The 22,483-nt window shown below is 49.5% G+C and overlaps 2 protein-coding genes across 3 annotated transcripts; one reads left to right on the plus strand and one right to left on the minus strand.

Moving 5' to 3' along the window:
• On the minus strand, window positions 1-4,978 carry Zfpl1 (zinc finger protein like 1). The gene is made up of 8 exons (XM_090347412.1): window positions 4,844-4,978; window positions 4,421-4,530; window positions 4,035-4,146; window positions 1,562-1,755; window positions 1,389-1,461; window positions 1,167-1,313; window positions 829-946; window positions 1-458 (listed from the first exon to the last, which is right to left on the minus strand). Exons 2-8 carry the CDS (start codon window positions 4,520-4,522, stop codon window positions 272-274), a joined length of 933 nt encoding a protein of 310 aa, XP_090203538.1. The 5' UTR covers window positions 4,523-4,530; window positions 4,844-4,978; the 3' UTR covers window positions 1-271.
• A 137-nt stretch (window positions 4,979-5,115) lies between these two features.
• Window positions 5,116-20,456, plus strand: Cdca5 (cell division cycle associated 5). 2 transcript variants are annotated; one of them, XM_090347415.1, is made up of 11 exons: window positions 5,125-5,302; window positions 5,471-5,562; window positions 5,645-5,710; window positions 5,792-5,827; window positions 7,662-8,090; window positions 16,508-16,606; window positions 16,894-16,947; window positions 17,044-17,141; window positions 17,343-17,441; window positions 20,148-20,214; window positions 20,347-20,456. In XM_090347415.1, exons 1-11 carry the CDS (start codon window positions 5,257-5,259, stop codon window positions 20,434-20,436), a joined length of 1,176 nt encoding a protein of 391 aa, XP_090203541.1. In that variant the 5' UTR covers window positions 5,125-5,256; the 3' UTR covers window positions 20,437-20,456. The 2 variants fall into 2 exon arrangements, with proteins under 2 accessions (XP_090203542.1, XP_090203541.1); XM_090347416.1 differs by lacking the exons at window positions 16,508-16,606; window positions 16,894-16,947; window positions 17,044-17,141; ... (1 more) ...; window positions 20,148-20,214; window positions 20,347-20,456 and adding an exon at window positions 8,289-9,848 and having other exon boundaries at window positions 5,116-5,302.
• Window positions 20,457-22,483: the final 2,027 nt, after the last annotated feature.

Raw genomic sequence — 22,483 nt, forward strand, 5'->3', positions numbered from 1 at the left:
CTTTTTTTTTTTAAATAAAGTCTGCTTTTATTTGCACCTGTTGGTCCTTCCAGGGATGGGTGGGAGGCTGGAGACTCAGGGGAGGCAGGTTAAGACAAAAGCTTGACCTATGGAACTCCAGGCCCAGTTTGCACACGTGCCGGTAGGCTTAGTCTGGGCCGGGATCTTAGTGTCTCAGGCTTGAGGGAGTAGCACAAAGAAGAGCCCCAGGCCTTCCAGCCTTCCCTCCTCAGGACCCCACGTCCCAGGCTGGCCCAGCCACAGTAAGAACTCAGGAGGGCCCCACACGGATGTGAGGGTTCATGAGTGGGTCCAGATTGGGATCGCTGTCTGCTGCAGCGCGTCCCAGGCGGGACATGAGGGCCAGGAGGGCCAGGAAGCCCAAAAGTCCCAGCAGCAGAAGCAGCCCTGCCCGCTGAAGCAGGGTCAATGGTCGCTTCCGAGATCCAGCCCGGCTCCTAGGAGCAATGAGAAGTGAGGTCAGGCCCATGCCCCTGGCAGCCCCTATGGCACACAGAGAAGCCCTGAGGATGCCTGTTGGGCCTTGTGTCATAGGCATGATCAGGGCACTGTGCAGCTCAAACCAGGCACACGACTGTTCTGAAAACTACAATACTCAGGCATGGGGGAGCGGTATAAAGATCAGGTGTCAGAGCAAGGAGGTGCCTGAAAGAACCTGAGTCCAAATCTCTAATAGGAGGCAAATACACAGCTCCACTGAGACCTAGGATACCATCAGTGCTCAGAACAAGCCCTGCTGGCATCCAATCATCTAGTGCTAAGCCTCTGGCTTCTCCTCCTCTTCCTGGCATCCTGATATCTCCGTACCTGAGCAGCTGTGCCAGCCAGCCCAGGGCAGGCCGACGGCGGTACTTGTCATCGTCGCAATCCCCGTGGAGGCCTGTTGCTCGGCTGTCATCCCGTGTGTCATACACCTTTCTTGGGGCTGCAGGGGTGAAGACACCAGCATCAAAGGCTCAGGGCTCACTGACCCTGTGCAGTGGGGGGATCTCCCAGCCTCCCCAGCCTGAGAGACCCTCTTGGAACTGTGGGGAGGTAATGGTTGTGCTGGGAGTGAGGAAGAGTCACTTTCTGGTCCTTGAACTCCACGAGGAGCACCCACCCTCTTTCTCTTCTTCTCTGGCCCAGACAATGTTGTGGCTCACCATGACTCAGGGGCTCGGGACTGTCCATGTGGATGACCGTGTGCTGCTCGAGCCGGCTGGGAGACGGAGGGGGCCGGGGAGCCTGGTTGTAGAATGCTGGGGCAGTGGAGGTGCTGTCTGGCTCCTCCTGTCTGGGGGGACTGGAGGCTGTGGGGAGGAAGAGAACTGTCAGAGGAGCAGGGAGGCAAGAGCCCAGAAAGCAGGTAGAGGTCTCCCACTTACCATTAAAGCTAGACCAGTCAGAGAAGTCGGAGGAATTGAGGGCTTCAGGCTCTGGGTTTGCCACCTCATCGATCTGGAGGAAAGAGTCTGGGTCAGTAGCCTACCCAGTGCTGCCCCTACCCATCCATCCGAGTCAGGAGAGGCCCACAGTCAACAGATAGAAGGACTCTCACCAGAGGGAGACCCAGTCCTGCCCGGGCCCAGTTGACTGTGGCCAGCTTCTCTCTCAGTGCAGAGGCCACAGGACCAGCCACGTTGGCTGGGGGGAAGATGGGGCCATTGCAGGTAGGGCACTGGTAGCCAGCAGGCGCTGTGTTTCGGGGTAGCTGGGCAGCACGTTCATTGAGGCAGGCCCAGTGGAAGAGATCTTAGGACCCACAGAATAAGGGAGGAAAGACATGAGGAGAAGAGTCTCTTCAGGCCCCTGGCCCAGCAGTGGCCCCAACCCGTTTCAGCAATGAATGTAAACATGCACATGCCTCTTCAATCCAGGTCCATTTGATCAGTGCTCCCTAAGGCTTAAGCTTTTTTTTTGGCAGTACTCAGGGTCTTGCACTTTCTATTCAAGTGCCCTACCACTTGAGCCCCACAGCCCAGTCCTTTTGCTTTCTATTTTTCAGATAGGGCCTCAAGCTTTTGTCTGGCCCAGGCTTGGACCACAATCTTCCTACCTCTTCACTAAATCAAGACAGACAACGGTGCTGGCATTCTGCAAGAGGTGGACAGGAGGAAAATGCCACCTTCCCTTTCACACTAATTTCCCTTTGGACTAATGGCTAATTAGCAATTCTTCCATTAAAGGTTCCAAAACATACACAAGCATACATTTCTGACATATCTATAGACCCAAATGGTTATGTGTTTATGAACACATAAACACAGCACCATTCCCTAGATCTCCAATATACCCATATACTTTTGGGGGGGGGGGGGTTGTCACGGGGCTTGAACTCGGCCTGTGAGCTGTCCTTGAGCTCTTCAGCTCAAAGCTCTACTGTCCTACCCCTGGGCCTGAGTGGTATCCCTGAGCTCTTCAGCTCAAGGCTACCACCCTATCCTTGAGCCAAGCCCCACTTCCCCTTTTCTAGAGGTTAACTGGAGATAAGCGTCTCAGGTCCTTTTGGGGTCAGGAATTTAGCCTAGTGGTAGAGTGCTTGCCAAGCATGCATGAAGACCTGGGTTCAATCCCTCGGTACCACATATATAGAAAAAAGCTAGAAGTGGTGCTGAGGCTCAAGTGGTAGAGCTCTAGCCTTGAGAAAGCCAGGGACAGTGCTCAGGCCCTGAGCTCAAGGCCAGGACTGGCAAAAAAAAAAAAAAAAAAAAAAAAAGTCTCAGGTCCTTTTGTGCCCGGGCTGGCTTTCAACCTTGATCCTCAGATCTCAGCCTCCTGAGTAGCTAGGATTACAGGCGTGCGCCACTATGCCTCCCATATATTTTTGTATGCTTGTCTGTATATTAGCGTTTCTTAACACTCAAGCCATGTTACCTCTGTGTTCTCCTTACATGTCCACAACACACCTGCATTCACATGTTCATACATTTGCTCATTCAGTCACCCACAAGTATTAATGAACACATATGACACAATGCACATTAAATTAAACCCATGAAACTACACGTGTATTCTCAAATAGAAAAAGCATTTATGCAATTAGTTGCCTCTGTTGCACCAGTTACTTAAAAAAAGGAAAGGGGAGGATCTGAGAATGTAGCTTAGTGGTAGAATGCTTGCCTTGAGCAAAAGGAGCCCAGGCTCAGAATTCAAGCACTAGGACTGGGGAAAAAAAAAAGAAAAGACATTGAAGCCAGGTACTAGTGGTTCTTGTCTGAAATCCTAGTTGTCCAGGAGGCTGAGATCTGGAAGATTTTGGTGTGATCCATTTCTAAAATAACCAGCTAAAAATCAGAGGTAGAGGCAAGGCTCAAGTAGCAAAGTAACAGCCCAGCAGGTATAAGACCTAAGCTCAAACCCCACAAGTGAATTGACGCTAAGGATCTTATACTAGTCTCAAGTCAAGGTCCCTGACAATGGTGCTTGTTGGCTCCCTTTAGCTAACGTTTTGGTGCTCATGCTGGTCCTGGAGTTTGAACTCAGGGCCTGGGCACTGTCCCTGAGCCTTTTTTCTCAGGGCTAGAAGGCTAGTGTTCCATCACTTGAGGAGCAGCTTCACTTCTAGGTTTTTGGGGTTTTTTTTTGTGTGTGTGTGTGTATTTAATTGGAGGAGAATCTCATGGACTTTCTTGCACAAGACTGGTTTCAAACTGTGATCCTCAGATCTCAACCCCTTGAATAGCTAGGATTACAGGTGTGAGCCACTGGGGCCCAGCCCTTTAGCTAACTTTTACATTGCAATTCTTGTGTAGTCTTAGACTCAACAACAGGCCTTGAATATCTGGAAACTCCAAGGGTGTGGCTAGCAACTTCACCCAGCTAGTCCACAGGTATAACCATCTCCACAAGACTGACTAGCCCTTGCTCAACTCTCTGAAACTGGCAGGGAAAAACAAAGTACCTTTAATTTTTAGGAAAGCCACTGAGGCTTAGAAGGGACAATGAGTTGCCTAAGTTTCTACATTAGCCACTTGAGGGGATCTGAAAACTAAGCTGTTCCCCTTGATCCCTGCAGGGTAGCTAGGTCTCACCATAGCAGATGAGGCGAGTTGTCTCCCGGCTGGCCAGTGGTGTGTTGCATAGCTGGCAATTAGGGTTGTAGTCACTATCTTGGAGCCACTGCAAGTAGGATTGGATGATGCACTGGAATGGGAGAGAAATGTCACAACTGGAACCCCGGCTCCTCTCTCTTCTACCACTATAAGGTTTAACTACTTCATATCACAAAAGACACATCCTTTGGTTTACTGAGCACCTACTTTATCTAAAACTGTCTTAGGGGTTGGGATGTAAGCAGTGTGCAAAATCAACTAAGTCCTCGTACATTCAAGTGCACGGCACCCTCCATGGACTTGGAGGAAGCCAGTGTTGCCAGCCCACCCAATGCCCTGCTCAGTCATTGTTCTAAATGTCCCACCTTGGCGTGGTTTGCTACCAGGCAGTGCTCGCAAACGTTGACTCGATGTTCGAAGCAGAACAAGTTGGTCACCTTTCTCTTGGGGCACTTGCAAAGTCCCATGACCGATCCTGGGGAGTGGGCTTGAGTTGGTAGGAAGCCGGGTTCTGGCGGCTTGCCAGTCCGTTCTCGCCCACCCAGTTCGTTTCCACTCTCAACTTCCCAAGACGACGCCTCATTCGCCCAAGGCCAAATTCTAGCCCACTGCCCCAGCCCACGTAGAGCCACGCCCCCCGCATAAATCCCGCCTCCGGTGTCTCCCCGCTCCCCCAAGCATCCGGCCGCTGGCCCGGCCGCTCCAGCAGCAAACCCGCAAGCCACGGCCCCGCCCCTAGGGTCCCGCCCCTCCGTCCCACAGACACCCCCCGACACTCTCCGTCTTACTGTGCTGCCGCAGCACCGGTCCCAAGGGGCGCGAGCGGTGGTTCGAGGGGCGGCCAGCCAGGGACAGCGTCCAGCCGTAGCTTTAACTCTGCCTCCCACAGCTCTGGCCGCTCGGATTATCTCCGCTGCCACGTCTCTTCCGGGTGCGGCGCGCGGAGATGACGTCACCGGGCCGCGGGGCCACGCCCCTGCCGACGCTCGCCGCGGGGCCACGCCCCCACCGACGCTCGCCGCGGGGCGGGTAAATAAAGGGCGGGGCCGAGGGCCCTTCCTGTCTGGCGTCGCTTCCGCTTCCTCTCTGTCTTGGCGGGTAGTTTGAACGTTTCCAGCCGTGCCGGCAACTGTGGCGGCTTCCTCTCTTCCCTGGCGCGAGCGTGGGTTGGCCGCGGTGGGCATCTAGACGGACGGTAGATATGTCTCCGAGGCGGACGCGGTCCGGAGGGGCCTCTCAGCTATCCGGTAAGCGGAGGGGCCGGGCCGTCTGGGGAACCCACGCGCCTTCCCCTGCCTCTCCGGAGGTGGCGCTCCTCCCTCCGCTCTCCTGGACCTGGTTTAGAAACCTTTGGACCTAGAATCTCCCGCCCCCCTCCTGCACCACATACACAGACGAGCATTTTTCCCTTTCAGGGTCCAAGACCACATCTCCTACTAAGTCCTTGCGCAAGTCCCAGCGGAAATCAGGTTCCAATCTCCCGAAAACTCTTCCTGAAATGTGGCAGGTGAGTTGTTCAAAGTTTCCTGAGTCCAGCCCCGTAGCCACTCTGACTTAACGTGAATTTCATGATCGCTCCTCTTCTCCAGACACCCCAAGCAGCTCCAGTCAGAAAGCCCATTGTCCTGAAGAAGATTGTGGCTCATGCCGTAGAGGTAAGGGCTAAGGGAATGGGCTGTGTGTGGGAGGTCAAGAGTGAGTACCAGCGACTGGATCAATTGCTATTGTCCCTACAGATCCCAGGATCCCCCTTGGTTCGCAGGAGCCCTAGGGTAAGTGCATTGCTCTCTGCTTGGTTGAGGGTGATCCAAGAGTAATCCAGGTGATTACATTTACCCAGGAAACTTTTGCAATATTCTGGAACAATCTGCCTTTAAACACCCTCATGCATTGCAATCTTTTTTGGGAGGGTAGCGGGCAGTCCTGGGGCTTGAACTCAATGCCTGAGCACTGTTCTTGGGCTTTCTCAAGACTAGCATTCTATCACTTACACCACTTCCATCTTTTTTTCTGGGTATGTAGTACCAAGGAATCAAACCCAGGGCTTCACCCATGCTGGGCAAGCACTCTACCACCAGGCCACGCTCCTGGCCCTGCATTGTTAATCTTGACTGCTTCTTGCTTACCTAATTTGTTTACTTGTTTGGTGGTACTGAAGTTTGACATCGGAACCTTACCTAGGCAAGTTTTAGCTCTTTATGTCTGCTGTATTTCTACTGTTTTCCTTTAAAAGCTATGTGAGCTATCTTCTAACTGTTCTGCCTACCGTCTAACCTAGTTTTTAAACTTTTTATTTATTTTGCGGTTTCTGGGCTAGAACTCAAGGCTTATGTGCTATCCCTTCAGCCTTCTTTGCTCATGACTAGCACTCGACCACTTGAATCAGAGCTCTACTGCTGGCTTTTTTGGTGGTGAATTGGAGATAAAGAGACTAAAAACTTGCCTGCTCAGGAGGGTGATGAACTGCTATTCTCAGATCTCAGCCTCCTGAGTAACTAGGATTACAGTTATGAACCACAGCACCCGGTTATAACCCTTTGTTTTGTTTTTGTTTATGGTGGTTATGAGTTTTATGCATGGTGATGTTACAGTTTTAGCAGAACTTGTTACTAAGTATGTTTCAGTAATAGAAAATCTTAAGATTGGAAGTAGCATTGTGGCTCAAGTGGTAAAGTGCTAGCTTTGAGCTGAAGAGCTCAGGGATGGTACCCAAGCCAAGAGTTCAAGTCCCACAACCGAAAACAAGAAAGAAATTCTGACCAGGTACTAGTGGCTCACACTACTCAGAAGGCTAAGATCTGAGAATCACTGTTCAAAGCCAGCCCAGGCAGGAAATTCCATGAGACTCTTATCTCCAACTAACCACCAGAAAACAGGAAGTGCCACTGTGGCTCAAGTGGTACAGCAACAGCCTTGAGCTGAAGAGCTCAGGGAGTTCAAGCCCCATGATGTCAGGGGGTGGGAGGGGGGAGATTCTGAAGATTATAATAAATGAGAAATGATAAGTGGCTTGGAAAAACTTCTGAGGCTTACAGTTAAGAAAGGCATATCCAAGGCACTGCAGCACAGTGTGCTAAGAGTTGTAAGGAAATTCTGGAAACTCTGATGGTACCTAATCCTGACCAGATACCTTAGTGGCTGTTTCACTAAAGAAGAAACATATGATGACATCTTTGAGATAAGTGAGGCTGTTCTGGGCAAAGGAAGCCATGTTGGCAGAGATTTGTAGTCCAAGGAAAAACAAAATTTGGAGAACAGCAGTTTGTTAGGTATCTGAAGCAGATCTGTTTAGGAGAGAGCATGCTTGGGTCTGGACAGTTTTGAGAACTGTTCTCTCTGTGTGGTGCTGGAGGTAAAACTCAGGTCCTGTGTATGCTCATCAGTGCATAAACCTTAACATCTAATAGTGTGTTAGTTTGCATGTTTGCTGACCCTTCTCCCCTCTCTGTGAACATAAATTAGGATCTCCTGAGTAGCTAGGATTACAGACAAGAATCACCAGGCTACAAAGTCTTTATCCTTTTACCCCTCCATCTTCTCAGGCCTCGGTGGGAGGGAGTGGTCTGGCTGTATAACAAGGAGGCATTCTCCCCTTTCCTGGTACAGATTGCCTTTTTCTTGGAGAAAGAGAATAACCCTCCTAATCAAGAGACCACTAAGACCGATCTCTTCACGATCAATAGCGTCCCCATGACCCCAAACACCACACCTGTGCTGTCTAACCTGAATGTCATCAGATCTGACCACCAGGAAGAGCTAGATGCCAGAGATGTGGAAATGTCTAAAAAAGTCAGGCGATCCTACAGCCGCCTCCAGTCCCCTGGCTCTACCTCCACCTCCACCCCTGACCGCCAGTCCTGCTTTGGCTTTGAGGGCCTCGAAGACTTGCCCAGAGTCTCACCTGTGGTGAGTTCAGAAGTAACTGAGGTCTTCAAGGCCCCTGCCAACCCACTGCTCCCAGACCCAACACTCCCTGGAATTTCTCCCCCTGTTGTAAAGGAGAAACGGAAGAAGAAAAAGATGCCTGAGATACTGGTAAGTGGTGGCAAGGCCTTCTGTGCAGCAATCGTATCCCATGCTAGCGGGAGTTGGTGCATGGCTAGGGCTTGTCTCTGGCTCTTGGGAGAAGGCAACACCTTCAGGAGTGGGTGACATGCTTGGATTAATGTGGCTGCCCTCTCCACTCACCTGCCCCATTTCTCTTCCCTCCCTGCCCCCCTTCCCCCCCACCAGAAATCGGAACTGGATGAATGGGCCGCGGCCATGAACGCTGAGTTTGAAGCTGCTGAGCAGTTTGATCTCCTGGTTGAATGAAGTGAAGTGGGAGTGAAGCGGTCAGATTTCCCCTCTGTACATACTCCCCTCTCAGTGGAAACATCCGTTGTTGGCTTTGCTGTCTGCTTAGGTGTCTGAGGCTGTCTACCGCTGAGTGAAACTATCTTGGTTTCAGAGCTGGGCCCTGCCTGGAGCTGGCCCACTTGCCAATGTCCTGACGGTCATCCTGTCCTTCCTACTGCCCCAGTGTGGATGTGAGAGGCCACCCTGCTCTTAGGCAGAAGTGGTTGCTCTAAACCAGCCCAGACAGCAACAGGGATGGCCAGCTTCCGGCTGTCTCCAGAGTTGTTCTCTATTGGCAGCATTTGATCCTAGCCAAGAGCCATTCTGTTCCAAGACACAGTTCTGCTCGAAGGGAAGAAGCTAGGCATTGAACCCACAGACGTGAACCCAAGTATTGACAGAACTTGGCTAGGTTTAATAGGAACTGGGTTTTGGTTTTGGTTTTCCAGATCTTTTTGTTGGTGGTGGTCATGAGGTTGTCCCTGGGCTCTTTCGCTCAGTGCTAGTGCTCTACCACTTCGAGCCATAGTGCCACTTCTGGCTTCCTGGTAGTTAATTGGAGGTAAGAGTCTCCTGGACTTTCCTGCCTTGGGTGGCTTTGAACCACAGACCCTCAGATTGCAGCCTCCTGAGTAGCTAGGATTATAAAGGTCTATAGAGTCCTGGGCTCCAGGTGCCACACCTGTATTTTGCAATGACACTGGTAAATTCCAAGCAGCTCTCCAAATTCCAGGAAGCTGCTGGTTGATCGTGACTTTCATGTGCAGTTTCCTTTCACTGGTGTGGGGTCCCTGCGAAGGCATGTGCTGGGAGTGGAAATAGGTGGTGGGGGGAGGGCATCTCATCGTCTCTTCTCCTTTTCCTCAATTCTGTGAGAAAGTGCCCTGTGCACCCTGACTCTAGCCATATCTGTGCAGCTGCTCTTCTGGTTTGCAGCTTCATAGAAGTGGAAACTGGGGAGGGTCTGGAGAGGTACCAACCTAGTGGGCGCCACTGGCGCCATCTCAGAAGCCTAGACGGCACATGCAACACCTTGTCCTCTGTCCAGCTCTGCAAGCAAGTCTCCTGGCCAGAGCAGGGCAAGATACCCTCTACTAGACCATAGCTGAAGAGCCATGGTCCTCCACTAACCGGGCAGGCGGAACTTGAGGAGGGTCTGGTCATGCAGGAGTGGATGTTACCCCTGTGGCCCTATCCCTGTCTTGGGAACTGAAGGGAAAACGGCTTTTGTTTTGATTAAAGAGTGTCTGTTCATAGACTGCGCTTGTTTTATTGGATCCGAGCTAGCACAGAAGGTGCCCAGCCTTCTTTGAGCCACATCACTGAGACTGTCTCTTTGCCCAGGTCTATCCTTCCCCACTCTTAGATCTGTTTCTTTTCTATCATTTGGGCCATTCTCCTGGGCAGGGCTGCCTGGGAGATCTGGAGACAAGTCCCACCCACTCCTGTCCCAAAGGAAGAGACTGGATTTGATTGGCTGTTAAGCCCTCTCCCGCCCTGGGGAGAGGTCTATCACCAAATTCTCTCCAGAGCCAGTCCTGTCACCTAGAAGAAGCCTGTGGCCCTACAACCCTGAATGCTGGTGAGGTCCTGTAGGGAACTGCTCAGAGATGCCAGTTCCTGCCACTTGATCTATGCAGGTGACACTAGTGGCCCCACCCCTTTTGGTTTTGGTCATGGGGCTTTAACTCAGGCCCTGGGTACTGTCCCTGAACCTTTCTGCTTGAGGCTAACACTGTACCGCTGTGAGTCATCGTGCCACTTTTAGGTTTCTGGTGATTATTGGAGCTGAGTCTCCTGCTACCTGGGCTGGCTTTAAACAATGCTTCACTAACTTGAAGGGGATCATAGCTCTCAACTGCCGCCACTGCACACTTGCCAGTATTCCCATGCGTTGCCATCACCGTTAGGAGCATAGCCAGCCATGATAACTGGCACTGTTGATGTGCTTTCTCTTGGGGATTGGGTCTGGGTGCTGTCCTTTAGCTTTTTCATTCAAGGCTGGCTCACCATCACTTGCCATAGTTTATGGCTTTTTGCTGATTAATTGGAAGTCAGAATCTCAGCTTTACCTAGTTGACTTTGAACGGCAATCCTCAGGTCTCAGCCTCTTGCAGGCTGGGATAACAGGTGTGATCTTAGTGCCAGGTATCTTGATTTTAAGGCATCAGCTAGAACATTCTTGGGCATCATGATGGCAGCGTAGAAGGTAGAAGGGAAGCAAGAGGGGTGAGTGTGGAGTTTCAGACACTTAGGATTTGGGGAAAGCCATTTCCAGCTTTGTTGGTAGATCATCTCACAGCACAATGCTTCAAGAGTTGGAAATGTCCTCAGGCTCGGATGTCTGCCCCGCTGTGGACAGTCTGGCAGGGTCCTGGGGGTGGCGTTACACATCAGTGAAGGGAGGCTGGGGTGGGGAGAGCCATGGCCAGGAGCAGTGTCCCTGAGGATTTTTGTTTAAGTGTGGTGCTCTACCACTTGAGCCACAGTTCCATCTCTGGTTGTTTTAAATTATTTTACTGGTTAACTGGGGACAAGAGTCTTATAGGCTGGCATCCAACTTGGAACCTCAGATTTCAGCATTCTGAGTAGCTAGGATTATAGGCATGAGTCATCAATGCTCCACTCTCTTTTTGCTTCCCAGGGCCCATCTGACTTTTTTTTGGGGGGGGGGGTTGGTCGTGGCCAGGTGTGGTGGCTCATGCCTGTAATCCTAGCTACTCAGGAGGCTAATATCTGAGGTCGGCAGTTCAAAGCCAGCCCTGGCCCAAAAGTCCATGAGACTTTACTTTTTCTGGGGTCAGACTGACCTTTGACCTGCACTACTGATTAGAGCTAAGTATACAAGGAGATAAGCTGTTATCATGATGACTTTGGGCTTTCAATCACTTCTGCTTAACTGATCTGAGACTTGATTACCGTTTCCTACCAATGTAACCCCTGACCCTTTCTTGGTTTTAAGAAAAGTATGTAAGACTGGAACTAGAAATAAAAGGGGCTACAGTCTTAAGCTTACAGCCTTAGGCTACAGTCTTGGGCTGCGGACTTAAGCTGTAGACCTCCCGACCCCATCTGTTTCTTGTCTTCTTTTCATCCTCACCCCCTAAATCAGGAATCCTGCCTTGTTGCTGGCTGGCTCCAGCACTTGGGCTTTCTCAAGGCTAGAGCTCTACCACTTGAGCCTCAGCACCACATCCGGCTTTTTTCTATGTATCTGGTACCAAGGAATCAAACCTGGGTCTTCGTGCATGCTAGGCAAGCACTCTACCACTAGGCCAAACTCCCAGCCCCTAAAGTCCACGAGACTCTTATCTCTAATTAACTACTAGAAAACAGGAAGTAGCACTGTGGTTCAAGGGGTAGGGCAATAGCCTTGAGCAGAAGAGCTCAGGGACAGCGCCCAGGCCTAGAGTTCAAGTCCCACGGAGTATTCCTTTTTTTTTTTTTTTTTCCAGTCCTGGGCTTGAGCTCAGGGTCTGAGCACTGTCCTTGGACTTTCTCAAGGCTAGAGCTCTACCACTTGAGTCTCAGCACCACTTCTGGCTTTTTTTCTATGTATGTGGTACCGAGGAATCGAACCTGAGTCTTCGTGCATGTGAGGCAAGCACTCTACCACTAGGCCAAACTCCTGGCCCCGGAGTAGTCCTTTTTAACATGACATTGAGTTTAACTGGGCATCCTGCGTTGTATTAGGTAACTGGCAATCTTGGGGCTCCAGTGTTGTGCCAAGATTGTTCCATGTTCTGGGAATGACCCCCTCCCCCCCTTGTTTAGGGCCCATGTACTTGAACCCCAGGTGGTAACAAGCTTGGGGCTCAGTGGTTAGACACCTGAGCTCTGATTCGACCAGTGGTTTGAGTCAAATAGCCAACCAGGTAATTGTACTTTTCCTATAAAAGCAGTGTAAAGTTCTTGTTCAGGGCCTTTTCAGCATTGCCGGCTGCTGGTACACGGAGGCCCGAGTCTAGACTCGTAAATAAAATGACCCCTGCTTTTTAGCTTTGGCTGTGGCCTCTGGTGGTCTTTTTGGGGTTCTAGGGATTCGGGTACAACATTTGGTGCATTGGCTGGGAACCCCCAAGTCCACTCAGACTCCTAGTCAAGGGGTCGTGGAAAACCACGGTAAATAGGCTGGCTTCGTTTGTCTCTGTGTATTATGTTTTATCTGATAATCTGTTAATCTGGGTTGCCTATAGGTTCTGTATCTGGGTCAATGAAGAATCCTGGCGGACACACTAGAGGATTGTTTACGGGGCCAGTGGGAGATGTGTCCCCTGCGCCCTTCTGGGGAACTATTGTCAGGACGGCCCTGCTGCGACTGCCCCTCTGTCTAACAGTTCCCTTCTGGTTATCAGCCTGGGCGCACATGCGTATGTTGTTTCTGTTGTTTGTTTAGTTTCTCTTTCAGTTTGGGTGCTGCTCCCTGCCGAGATGGGTCAGGCTCAGAATACCCTCTTGCCCCCAGAGGGCACCTCCATCCTTCCCACAATTTGGAAGGTTAGGGAGAAAAATTTTCTTACCAGGATGATCTGGCCACTCTGATCAAATTCCTTACCTAGACTTGGTCTTGCAACATTTTAGAGAAAATGTGGGGTTTACTTAAAGGTCTCTGCTTCTCTATTAGATGTTTTTGTCTTGTCTGGTACCAGCTCTAAATGTTTTGTTAGATGTTTTTATGGATTCTTGTTTTTTGTGTCCTTGTCACTAAGACAATTGGTGGCAGGACAGAGGCATCAGTCTTGATTTCCCCAGGACTGAGCTGTTACTCTTGCTCCCCTGATTACAGGTAGGATGGCCTTGGCCAGCCGGCTGCCAGAAAATGGAAGTCTTCATGGGGAGGCGCCCCCCTGAGAGTTTTTCAGGGCCCCAGGTGTCTTCCTCACTCTGACTGCTGCCAGGCATGCCATTAAAATTTGGGGGTACTTAAAGGTTTTTACTTTTGTCTTGTTTTGTGAGGTATTTCTAGGTCTCGGGCCTAGTATGGCCGCTCCCGCGTGGCAGCAGTTATAACAAGCTAAATTACCTTGTAAAAGAACTTGGTTCTCACCTGCAAGAGTAAGATTGGCAAAACTCTTAAAACAAACTTCCGGAAAATGTACAGCTGATATTAATTTTGCGCGCTTTAAACGTAATTGGGTAGAGCTGTTTAATTTTATGTCTTGTTTAGCCCAGAGGTATAAGGGAATTTGGCTATTTCCTTGAGTTAAAGTTTTAGAGATTTAAATGAGAATTTGTTTAAATTAGAGGACCTAGAAGGAAAAAGTACCCAAGACTTACTCAGGATTGCTCAGAGAGTTTTTAATAATAGGGATGCCTCAGAGGAGAAACAGCTGAGAGCAACAGACAGCATGACTAAAGTACTGGCTGCTGTAGTTCAAGAGGGAAGACCACCACAAAGAGTTTCACGTGGCCCACAATCTTTGAGATCTTCGGTTCGAGATTTGAGCAAAGATCAATGTGCTTATTGCAAAGAGTTTGGTCACTGGGCTAGGAAATGCCCAAAAAAGAAAAAGAACAGATCGGACCAGTGGCAACGAGAAACTTCCGTGTTAGTCATCGAGGGCATTTTCAAACAGCCCCCAGACAGATGGCTCAGTAACGCCCGGCTTATTCATTATCAAGGACTATTGTTAAACTCTCTTAAGATTCTCTTCCAGCGTCCAACTGCCCTTAACCCGGCCTCGCTATTGCCCGATCCAGACTGGAAGCCCCACTTCATGATTGTGCTGAGGTTTTGGCCCAAGTGCATGGAGTAAGAGGATTTGCAAGATAGGCCTCTGCCAGATGCGGAGATTGTCTGGTTCACCAATGGAAGCAGCTTTATGCACCAAGGCCAGAGGTATGCGGGGGCTGCAGTATCTCAGAGACTGAAGTAATCTGGGCTGAGTCCCTGCCTACAGGAACGTCAGCACAAACTGCGGAACTGGTGGCTTTAACCCAAGCTCTCAGACTGGGTAAGGATAAAAGACTGACAGTTTATACAGACAGTCGGTATGCTTTTGCCACCGCCCATATACATGGGGCAATATACAGAGAGAGGGGCCTCCTCACAGCAGAAGGGAGAAGACTATCAAAAATAAGGAGGAAATATTGGCACTCCTGCCTGCTCTTTGGGAACCAAAGAAACTGGTAATAGTCCATTGCCCAGGACACCAGAACCCTGTAGATCTAGTGTCCAGGGGCAATCATCTGGCTGACCAGACTGCCCGAGAGGTGGCCTTATCTTCAACTCCAGCTCTAGCCCTCCAACTCCCAGATCCAGGATCCAGAGTCTTACCACCGATCCCGGGGTATAAGGAGGAAGACTTGCAATGGATTGAGAAACTACCTATGGTACAGCTCCTTGATGGATGGTGGAGAGATTCCAGGAGTCACATAGTACTCCCAGAAAAATTAGGGATGGTGTTACAAAAAATTCACCATAGTACTCATCTGGGAGCCAGAAAGATGCAAGACTTAATAAGACAAACTGGACTACGAATTAAGGAAGCAACCGTGAAAATTGATCAGATTATTTCAGGTTGCAGAGTATGTCAGCTAAATAATGTAGGGAGAAATCAGCAAAATTTAGGGGCAAGACAGCAAGGGGATAAGCCAGGAGCCTATTGGGAGGTAGACTTTACTGAAGTAAAACCAGGGAAGTATGGATATAAGTATTTGTTAGTTTTTGTAGATACCTTCTCAGGATGGGTCGAGGCTTTCCCCACTAAAAGGGAAACTACACAGATAGTGGCTAAGAAGATACTTGAGGACATTTTACCCAGGTATGGCTTTCCAGTAATGATAGGTTGGGACAATGGACCTGCATTTGTCTCAAGGTAAGTCAGGGACTGGCTTCCATACTTGGGGCATATTGGAAATTACATTGTGCCTATAGACCCCAAAGTTCAGGACAGGTAGAGAGAATGAAAAGAACATTGAAAGAGACCCTGACCAAATTGACCATGGAGACTGGCGCAAACTGGGTAGCTCTTCTCCGCTATGCTCTGTTCAGGGTTCGAAACTCCCCTTTTAAATTAGGACTTACCCCCTATGAAGTAAAGTTTGGTAGACCTCCCCCTATAATACCCAATCTTAAAGAAAATCTTGTTAGAAAAGAAGAGGATGGTGATTTTGAATTTTTGTTTTCACTCCAAGCCCTGCAAAGGGCTCACCAAGAAGTCTTGCCAAAGCTGAGGGACCTGTACGAGACAGAACCACCTCTGGTGCCTCATCGCTATATACCTGGTGATTGGGTACTCGTGAAATGCCACCGGCAAGAAAACCTGGAGCCACGATGGAAAGGACCCTTTCAGGTCATCCTGACAACACCCACCGCCCTCAAACTAGACGGAGTAGCTTCTTGGATCCATTACACCCATTCCAAGCCAGTGGATCCATTTCCAGACTTCATAGAACCCTTGTCCAAAACAGCTTGGAAGATTGATTGGACCAAAAGTAGCCCTTTAAAAATTAAGTTATGCCGCCAAAATCAATAATAGTTATGGGCAATATTTGGATAGGGACTTTGTGTGGGTAAATACTCATAGTTGTGCATTTCCACCTAATGGTGTTAAAATGGGAAAGGGAGCAAAGTGAAGGAACTTTTCCCCTTGGTTGATAACCCTGTTTTTTGTTTTAGCTGGGCCCTTAGGCCCTTGTGTGATTTTTAAGTAGATAGATCCAAGATTGGCTCTAAAAGTATCATGGGAAAGGGGGAAATGTTGTGCCAAGATTGTTCCATGTTCTGGGAATGACCCCCTCCCCCCCCTTGTTTAGGGCCCATGTACTTGAACCCCAGGTGGTAACAGCTTGGTGCTCAGTGGTTAGACACCTGAGCTCTGATTCGACCACTGGTTTGAGTTAAATAGCCAATCAGGTAATTGTACTTTTCCTATAAAAGCAGTGGAAAGTTCTTGCTCAGGGCCTTTTCAGCGTTTCCGGCTGCTGGTACACGGAGGCCCGAGTCTAGACTCGTAAATAAAATGACCCCTGCTTTTTAGCTTTGGCTGTGGCCTCTGGTGGTCTTTTTGGGGTTCTAGGGATTCGGGTACAACACCAGCTCGCTGGATGGAGCTGTTTCCTAAGGTAGGGTGGCACACATAGGTCACCAACGAGGGACATGTCTTCCTCAGCCTTACAGGGACAGTGGACGACCCTTCTCTGGCCACCGTGTGCCACCTGTTGAGCAGAAGCCTGAAGAATTTCAGGTCTCCGAGGAGTCAAATGTAGAGGTGACAGCAATCACTGGGGCCTCCTGAGGCAAAGGAGGGGTGGCAGGAGGGCTGAGAAGCTCTTCTCTGGCTGGGTGGAGACCTGAACTCCCTTGACATACCCTGTCCTCTTACGGCAGCCTCCAGCTATTAGAGGGTCTGAACACTTCCCATGAATTCCTCCCCCCACCCCCATCACCCCTCCTCCATGGGTGAGGGCAAAGTACAGGGAGTCTGCAAGGCAGGGAGATGGCAGGGGCAACAGAGGAAGGGAGAACCTCAGTCACTAAAACACCTTCTCTGCAAAGCCATCATCTGTGGAGCCAATGCCAGACGTGCAACCAGAACCTACCGTCACATGGGTGAGGGCAAAGTACAGGGAGTGTGCAAGGCAGGGAGATGGCAGGGGCAACAGGGGAAGGGAGAACCTCAGTCACTAAAACACCTTCTCTGCAAAGCCATCATCTGTGGAGCCAATGCCAGACGTGCAACCAGAACCTACCGTCACATTCCTGTTTACACTCCTCAATACTCCTCAGCCCAAAGACAATGACTCGTAAGGCTGGAGGAGCAGGTGGGAAATGGGGGAAGCAGAGAGGACTTCCTTCCCTCAGGAACACTGCTTGGTCCTGAACTGTTGGGTGGGGGGAGGAGGCCTGTCAGGACCAAAGACTCCTAGGTCTCGGGCTGGGCAGCCCATTCACTCCTCATTCAGCTCACAGACACTGTGGTCTGACTAGTCTATCATTTCTCCTAGAGAATCAGATATCCAGGAAAATCTGTTCCTTGGTCAAGAAGATTGGGGTCCCAAACGAACCTTGAAGGAGATGAGGCATTTGCAGAATGAGTGTATGAGGTGAGCTAGGCAGGCAAGTAAGGGCATGTTGGATGGCAGAAACACTGCTGCCGGCCCAGTTGGTTGGTTGGTTGGTTTTTGTGTTGGTACTGGGGGCTCTTTGGCTCAAGGCTGGCTGGCACTCTACCATTTGAGCCACAGTTCCAGTTTCAGCTTCTTAATGGTTAACTGGAGACAGTACTCTTACAGACTTTCCTCCCTGGGCTGGCTTTGAACCCTGATCCTCAGTTTTGTTTCTTGAATAGCTAGTAGGATAGGCTTGAGCCACCGGTAGTGCCCAGATCAGGCCTGGTTCTTAGGTGAGTCATTGGATGGATGCTGTAGGTTTGTATCTACTTGCTGTTTTTTTTCCCCCTTGCCTGCACAGTCCGTCAGCATGACATTGCCATCACCTTCCCAGTAGCAGGGTCCTCTCATATCCCATGGGTATGGAAACCATGGGCACACCACAACTCTTCCCTTTCCATGATGTGTGTGGTAGGTGGACTTTCCAATAACTGAATATCAGGGGCCTTTTTCTTTTTTTTGTTGTGTCAGTCATGGAGCTTAAAGGTAGGGCTTGTGTACTGTTCCTGAACCTGTTACTCAAAGCTACAGCTATTATTGCTTTGAGCCACAGCACTACTTCTGGTGGTTAATTGGAGATGAGAGTCTCATGACTTTCCTGCCCAGGTTGGCTTTGAACAGAGTTCCTCAGATCTCAGCCTCCTGTGTAGCTAGGATTAAAGGTGTGAGCCACCATCGCCCTGCAAGAAATGGATACGTTATTAAATGGTTATGACCAACTAAAATTGAACCAAGAAGATGAAAATAACCTACACAAGTCCAAAATTAGTAATGAGACTGAAGCAATAATCTCCCGAAGCTGGGTGCTGGTAGCTCATGCCTGTGATCCTAGCTACTCAGGAGGCTGAAATTTGAAGATTATGGTTCAAAATTAGCCCAGGCAGTAAAATTGGTGAGAGTCCCCCCCCCATTCCCCCCCCCCACCAACTCCTAGGGCATGAACTAACAGCCTGGGCACTGTCCCTGAGCTTCTCTTTGCTTAAGACTAGTGCTCTACCTAAGAATTGAACCCAGGGCTTCATGCATGCTAGACAAACAAGCACTCTACCACTAAGCCACATTCCTTGCCCCAAATTGGTGAGACTTTTTTTTTTTTTTTTTGCCAGTCGCAGGCCTTGAACTCAGGTCTGAACATTTGTCCTTGGGCTTTTCCTCAAGCCTTGCGCTCTAGCAATTGAGCCACAGTACCACTTCCAGCTTTTTCTATGTATGTGGTACTAAGGAATCAAACCCTAGTCTTCATGCATGCTAGGCAAGCACCCACTAGGCCAAATTACTGGCCCCTCAGTGAGACTTTTTTTTTTTTTGGCTGATTAGATTTTTTTTTTTTCTCAGTGAGACTTTTTTTTTTTTGCCAGTTCTAGGCTTGAGCTCAGGGCTTGAGTACTGTCCTTGGACTTTCTCAAGGCTAGCACTCTACCACTTGAGCCTCAGCACCACTTCCGGCTTTTTGCTATGTATGTGGGGTACCAAGGATCGAACCTGGGTCTTCATGCATGCTAGGCAAGCACGCTACCACTAGGCCAAACTCCCAGCCCCCTAAAACACTTTTTTTTTTTTTCTTTTTTTGCCAGTGCTGGGCTTGAGCTCAGGGCCTGAGCCTGTCCTTGGACTTTTCTCAAGGCTAGATAGAGCTCTACCACTTGAGCTTCAGCACCACTTCCAGCTTTTTTTCTACGTATGTGGTACCAAGGAATCGAACCTGGGTCTTCGTGCATGCTAGGCAAGCACGCTACCACTAGGCCAAACTCCCGGCCCCCTCAGTGAGACTTTTATGTCCAATTAAATAAGTTCAAGCCCTACAACTGACCAAAAAGAAAAAAAATTTCCAATAAAGGAAAGTCCGGAACCAGATGCATTCACTACTGAATTCTATCAGACCTCTAAGCACAGCAGTCTGCCCTGGACTAGTCCATAAAACAGGAAGAGAAATGTTCTCCAAACTCATTCTACAAAGCCAGGATCATCCTGATACCAAAAACGAACAGAAGGAAGGCAGGCAGGAAGAAAGGAAGGAAGGAAACAAACTATGGGACAATTTTCCTGATGAATATAGACACAAAAAATGGTTCAGAAAATTCTTGCAAGGCACCAGTGGCTCACACTGTAATCTAGCTAATCCAGGAGGCTGAGATCTGATGGTTAATGTTCAAAGCCAGCCTGGGCAGGAAAAGTCAGGAGACTCTCATTTCTAACAAAAAGCCAGAAGTGGATCGAGTGGTAGAACATCAGCCTTGTACAAAAAATGTTAAGGAACAGTACCCAGGCCCTGAGTTCCAGCTTTAGTATTAAAGCACACACACATGTGCACACATGTACACACCCACATTTAAAGAAAAGAGAGAAGACAGAAGAAGGGAAAGCTGGATTAGTTCCTCTGGGACCGACCCTACATCTTAATGTAATTCTGATTTTTATTTCCCCGGGTAGCAGAGTCATGTGGGGAAAAGAGTTCTTTAATGTCTGGCAAATATCATGTAACCCCTTTTGCTAATTACAATATAAAAAAAAAGAGTTCTTTAATGGTGCCTCAAAAAGACAGTTCCTAGTGAAATCCTACTCTCTGTGGCTGATGCAGGGCATGGGAGAGTGGAAGTCATTTAGAACCTGGAGGGCTCAATGGGTCTCTGTGAACTTTAGGCTTCGGGATGCAGTGAGCACTATCCAGCTGGAAAACCTGTCCTTGAGGGAGAAGCTGCAAAACCTGGTGAGACAGAGCCTCTGTGCAGGAATTTGCCTCCCTGCCACCTCGCCCCACCTCACCCAGCCCCTTGCTCTGGGAGCCAAGGCTGTCCTGTGGCTCAGCTGCCCACTCTCGCCCTTCTACTCTTCGTTCCAGTCTACTACGTTTTACTACCAGAGCATAAAGCAGGAAGTCCTGGCCTGTCAGGTGGAAGCTGAGATGACTCCGGTGGAAGAAACAGAATAATGACAGTGGTGATGAGGACACGGAGGATGCGGAGGCACCCGTGTTATGCCAGGTGCATGGGCAGGAGGGAGCAGAGGGGGGCAGGAGGGAGGACTCCTGTACAGCATTGCTCACAGAGCCTTCCTCACCTTTCCCTGCCACAGCCCCCCTGACCTTCCTCGCGTCCACAGTCACCGCAGGCAGCCCTTGACTGACTCGAGGCAGGACGTGGGACACCTCCTGAGGAAGTCGGAGTCTCGCTAGGTCTCAGCAATAAATTCTGCCTCTGAGCCACAGCTCCATCATGAGTCTGTGGCCTTGTTAGGTCAAGAGACTTTGACCAATCCATGGGGTGTGAAGCAGTCCACCAGGAGGCAGAAAAGCAAGCAAAGAGGCAAAGGGAGGAAAGGAGTAGACACTATGGCGGTGTCTGCCCTGAGTGGGGCTGGACCTTTTGTTGTCATTTTAGTTGATCTAGGGCTTGAACTCAGGGCCCCAGGATTGTCTCTAAGCTCTGCAGCTTTGAGCCACATTAGTGGTTAATTGGAGATAAGAGTCTCACAGACTTTCTTGCCTGGGCTGAGATCCTTAGATCTCAGCTTCCTGCATAGCTAGGATAATAGGTGTGAGTCACTAGAGCCTGGCTTAAGCTGTGTTTGTGTTTCTTATGCCAGTCCTAGGGCTTGAACTCATGTCAGGACCTCAGCACTGTCCTTGGCCTTTCTCAAGGCTAGGGCTTTAGTGCTTGAGCTACAGCACCACTTCTAGCTTTTTCTATGTATGTGATACCAAGGAATTGAACCTGGGTCTTCATGTATTCTAGGCAAGCACTCTACCACTAGGCCACACTCCCGGCCTAAGCTGGGTTTTTAAGCATTTCAGATGTAGAAGGAAAGATGGGTGTGGTGGCTCACACCTGTAATCCTAACTAGACTAGAAACTGAGATGCTGTTTGGCTGGAACCTACCCAGGTAGACAAGTCTGGGAGTTTCTTATCCCCAGTTAGCCTTCAAAAAGGCACAAGTAGGGGTGTGGCTCAGTTGGGAGCATGCCAGCCTTGAGAGTGGGAATCTGAGTGAGAGCAAGAGTCCTTGGGTTCAAGCTCCAGTACACACACAAAGAAAGAAGAGAGAAGAAAGAAAGAAAGAAAGAAAGAAAGAAAGAAAGAAAGAGAGAGAGAGAAAGAAAGAAAGAATGAAGGAAAGAAAGGAATTATCTAGGAGGACTGGACTGCTGACATTTTGGTTTGTAAGTTTGTGTTCAGCTAGCTGTTCTGGAGAGCACTGGAGTGTGTCAGTGTAGCCAATGGCAGTTGGTTATCAGCGCATACATTCTTGTCCAAACAGGATGCAGGCAGGGCTCTGCTTGAGTTCAGAAAAAGTTTCTGAAAAAGCAAGCAAAACAACCTTTCTGCCAGACAGTATGGAGGTCTTTACAAAATGGAATCAGCCAGGCTCATTTGAGTGGGGGGCCTTATACTTACAGACCTGAGGAGCCACCACGTGCCTCCTTGAATAAGCTGGGAAAGGGGTTTGGGGTATGGGATCGTGAAGGAGAAGAGAGATCATACGGGCGCCACAAGGGCCAAATACTCTTGAGGTTTAAAGAGGCATTTGGATTTTCGCCATCAGAACTTAAGGCCTCCACCTGACAAGAAAGTCCATGAGACCATTATTTCCAATTAACCAAAAATCCAGAAGTGGAGGGTTGAGAATGTGGCTTCATGGTAGAGTGGTTGCCTAGCATGCATGAAGTCCTGGGTTTGAGTCCTCAGTCCTTAGTCCTATGTACATAGAAAAAGCTTGAAGTGGTACTGTGGCTCAAGTAGAGTGTTAGCAAACCAAAAGCTCAGGGACAGTGCCTAGACCCTTAGTTCAAGCCTCAAGACCAGCACACACACACGAAAAAGAAAGGAAAAGAAAGAGCCTGGCATTGGTGGCTCATGCCTGTAATCCTAGCTCCTCAGGAGGCTTAGATAATAAGGACTGTGGTTCAAAGCCAGCCTGGGAAGAAAAGTCATGAGACTCTTATTTCCAATTAACCACCACAAAACTAGAAGTGGAGCTGT

The sequence above is a fragment of the Megascapheus bottae genome, chromosome 16 (assembly GCF_031878675.1).
Source record: "Megascapheus bottae isolate mThoBot1 chromosome 16, mThoBot2.hap1, whole genome shotgun sequence".
In the NCBI taxonomy this organism is placed as follows: domain Eukaryota; kingdom Metazoa; phylum Chordata; class Mammalia; order Rodentia; family Geomyidae; genus Megascapheus; species Megascapheus bottae.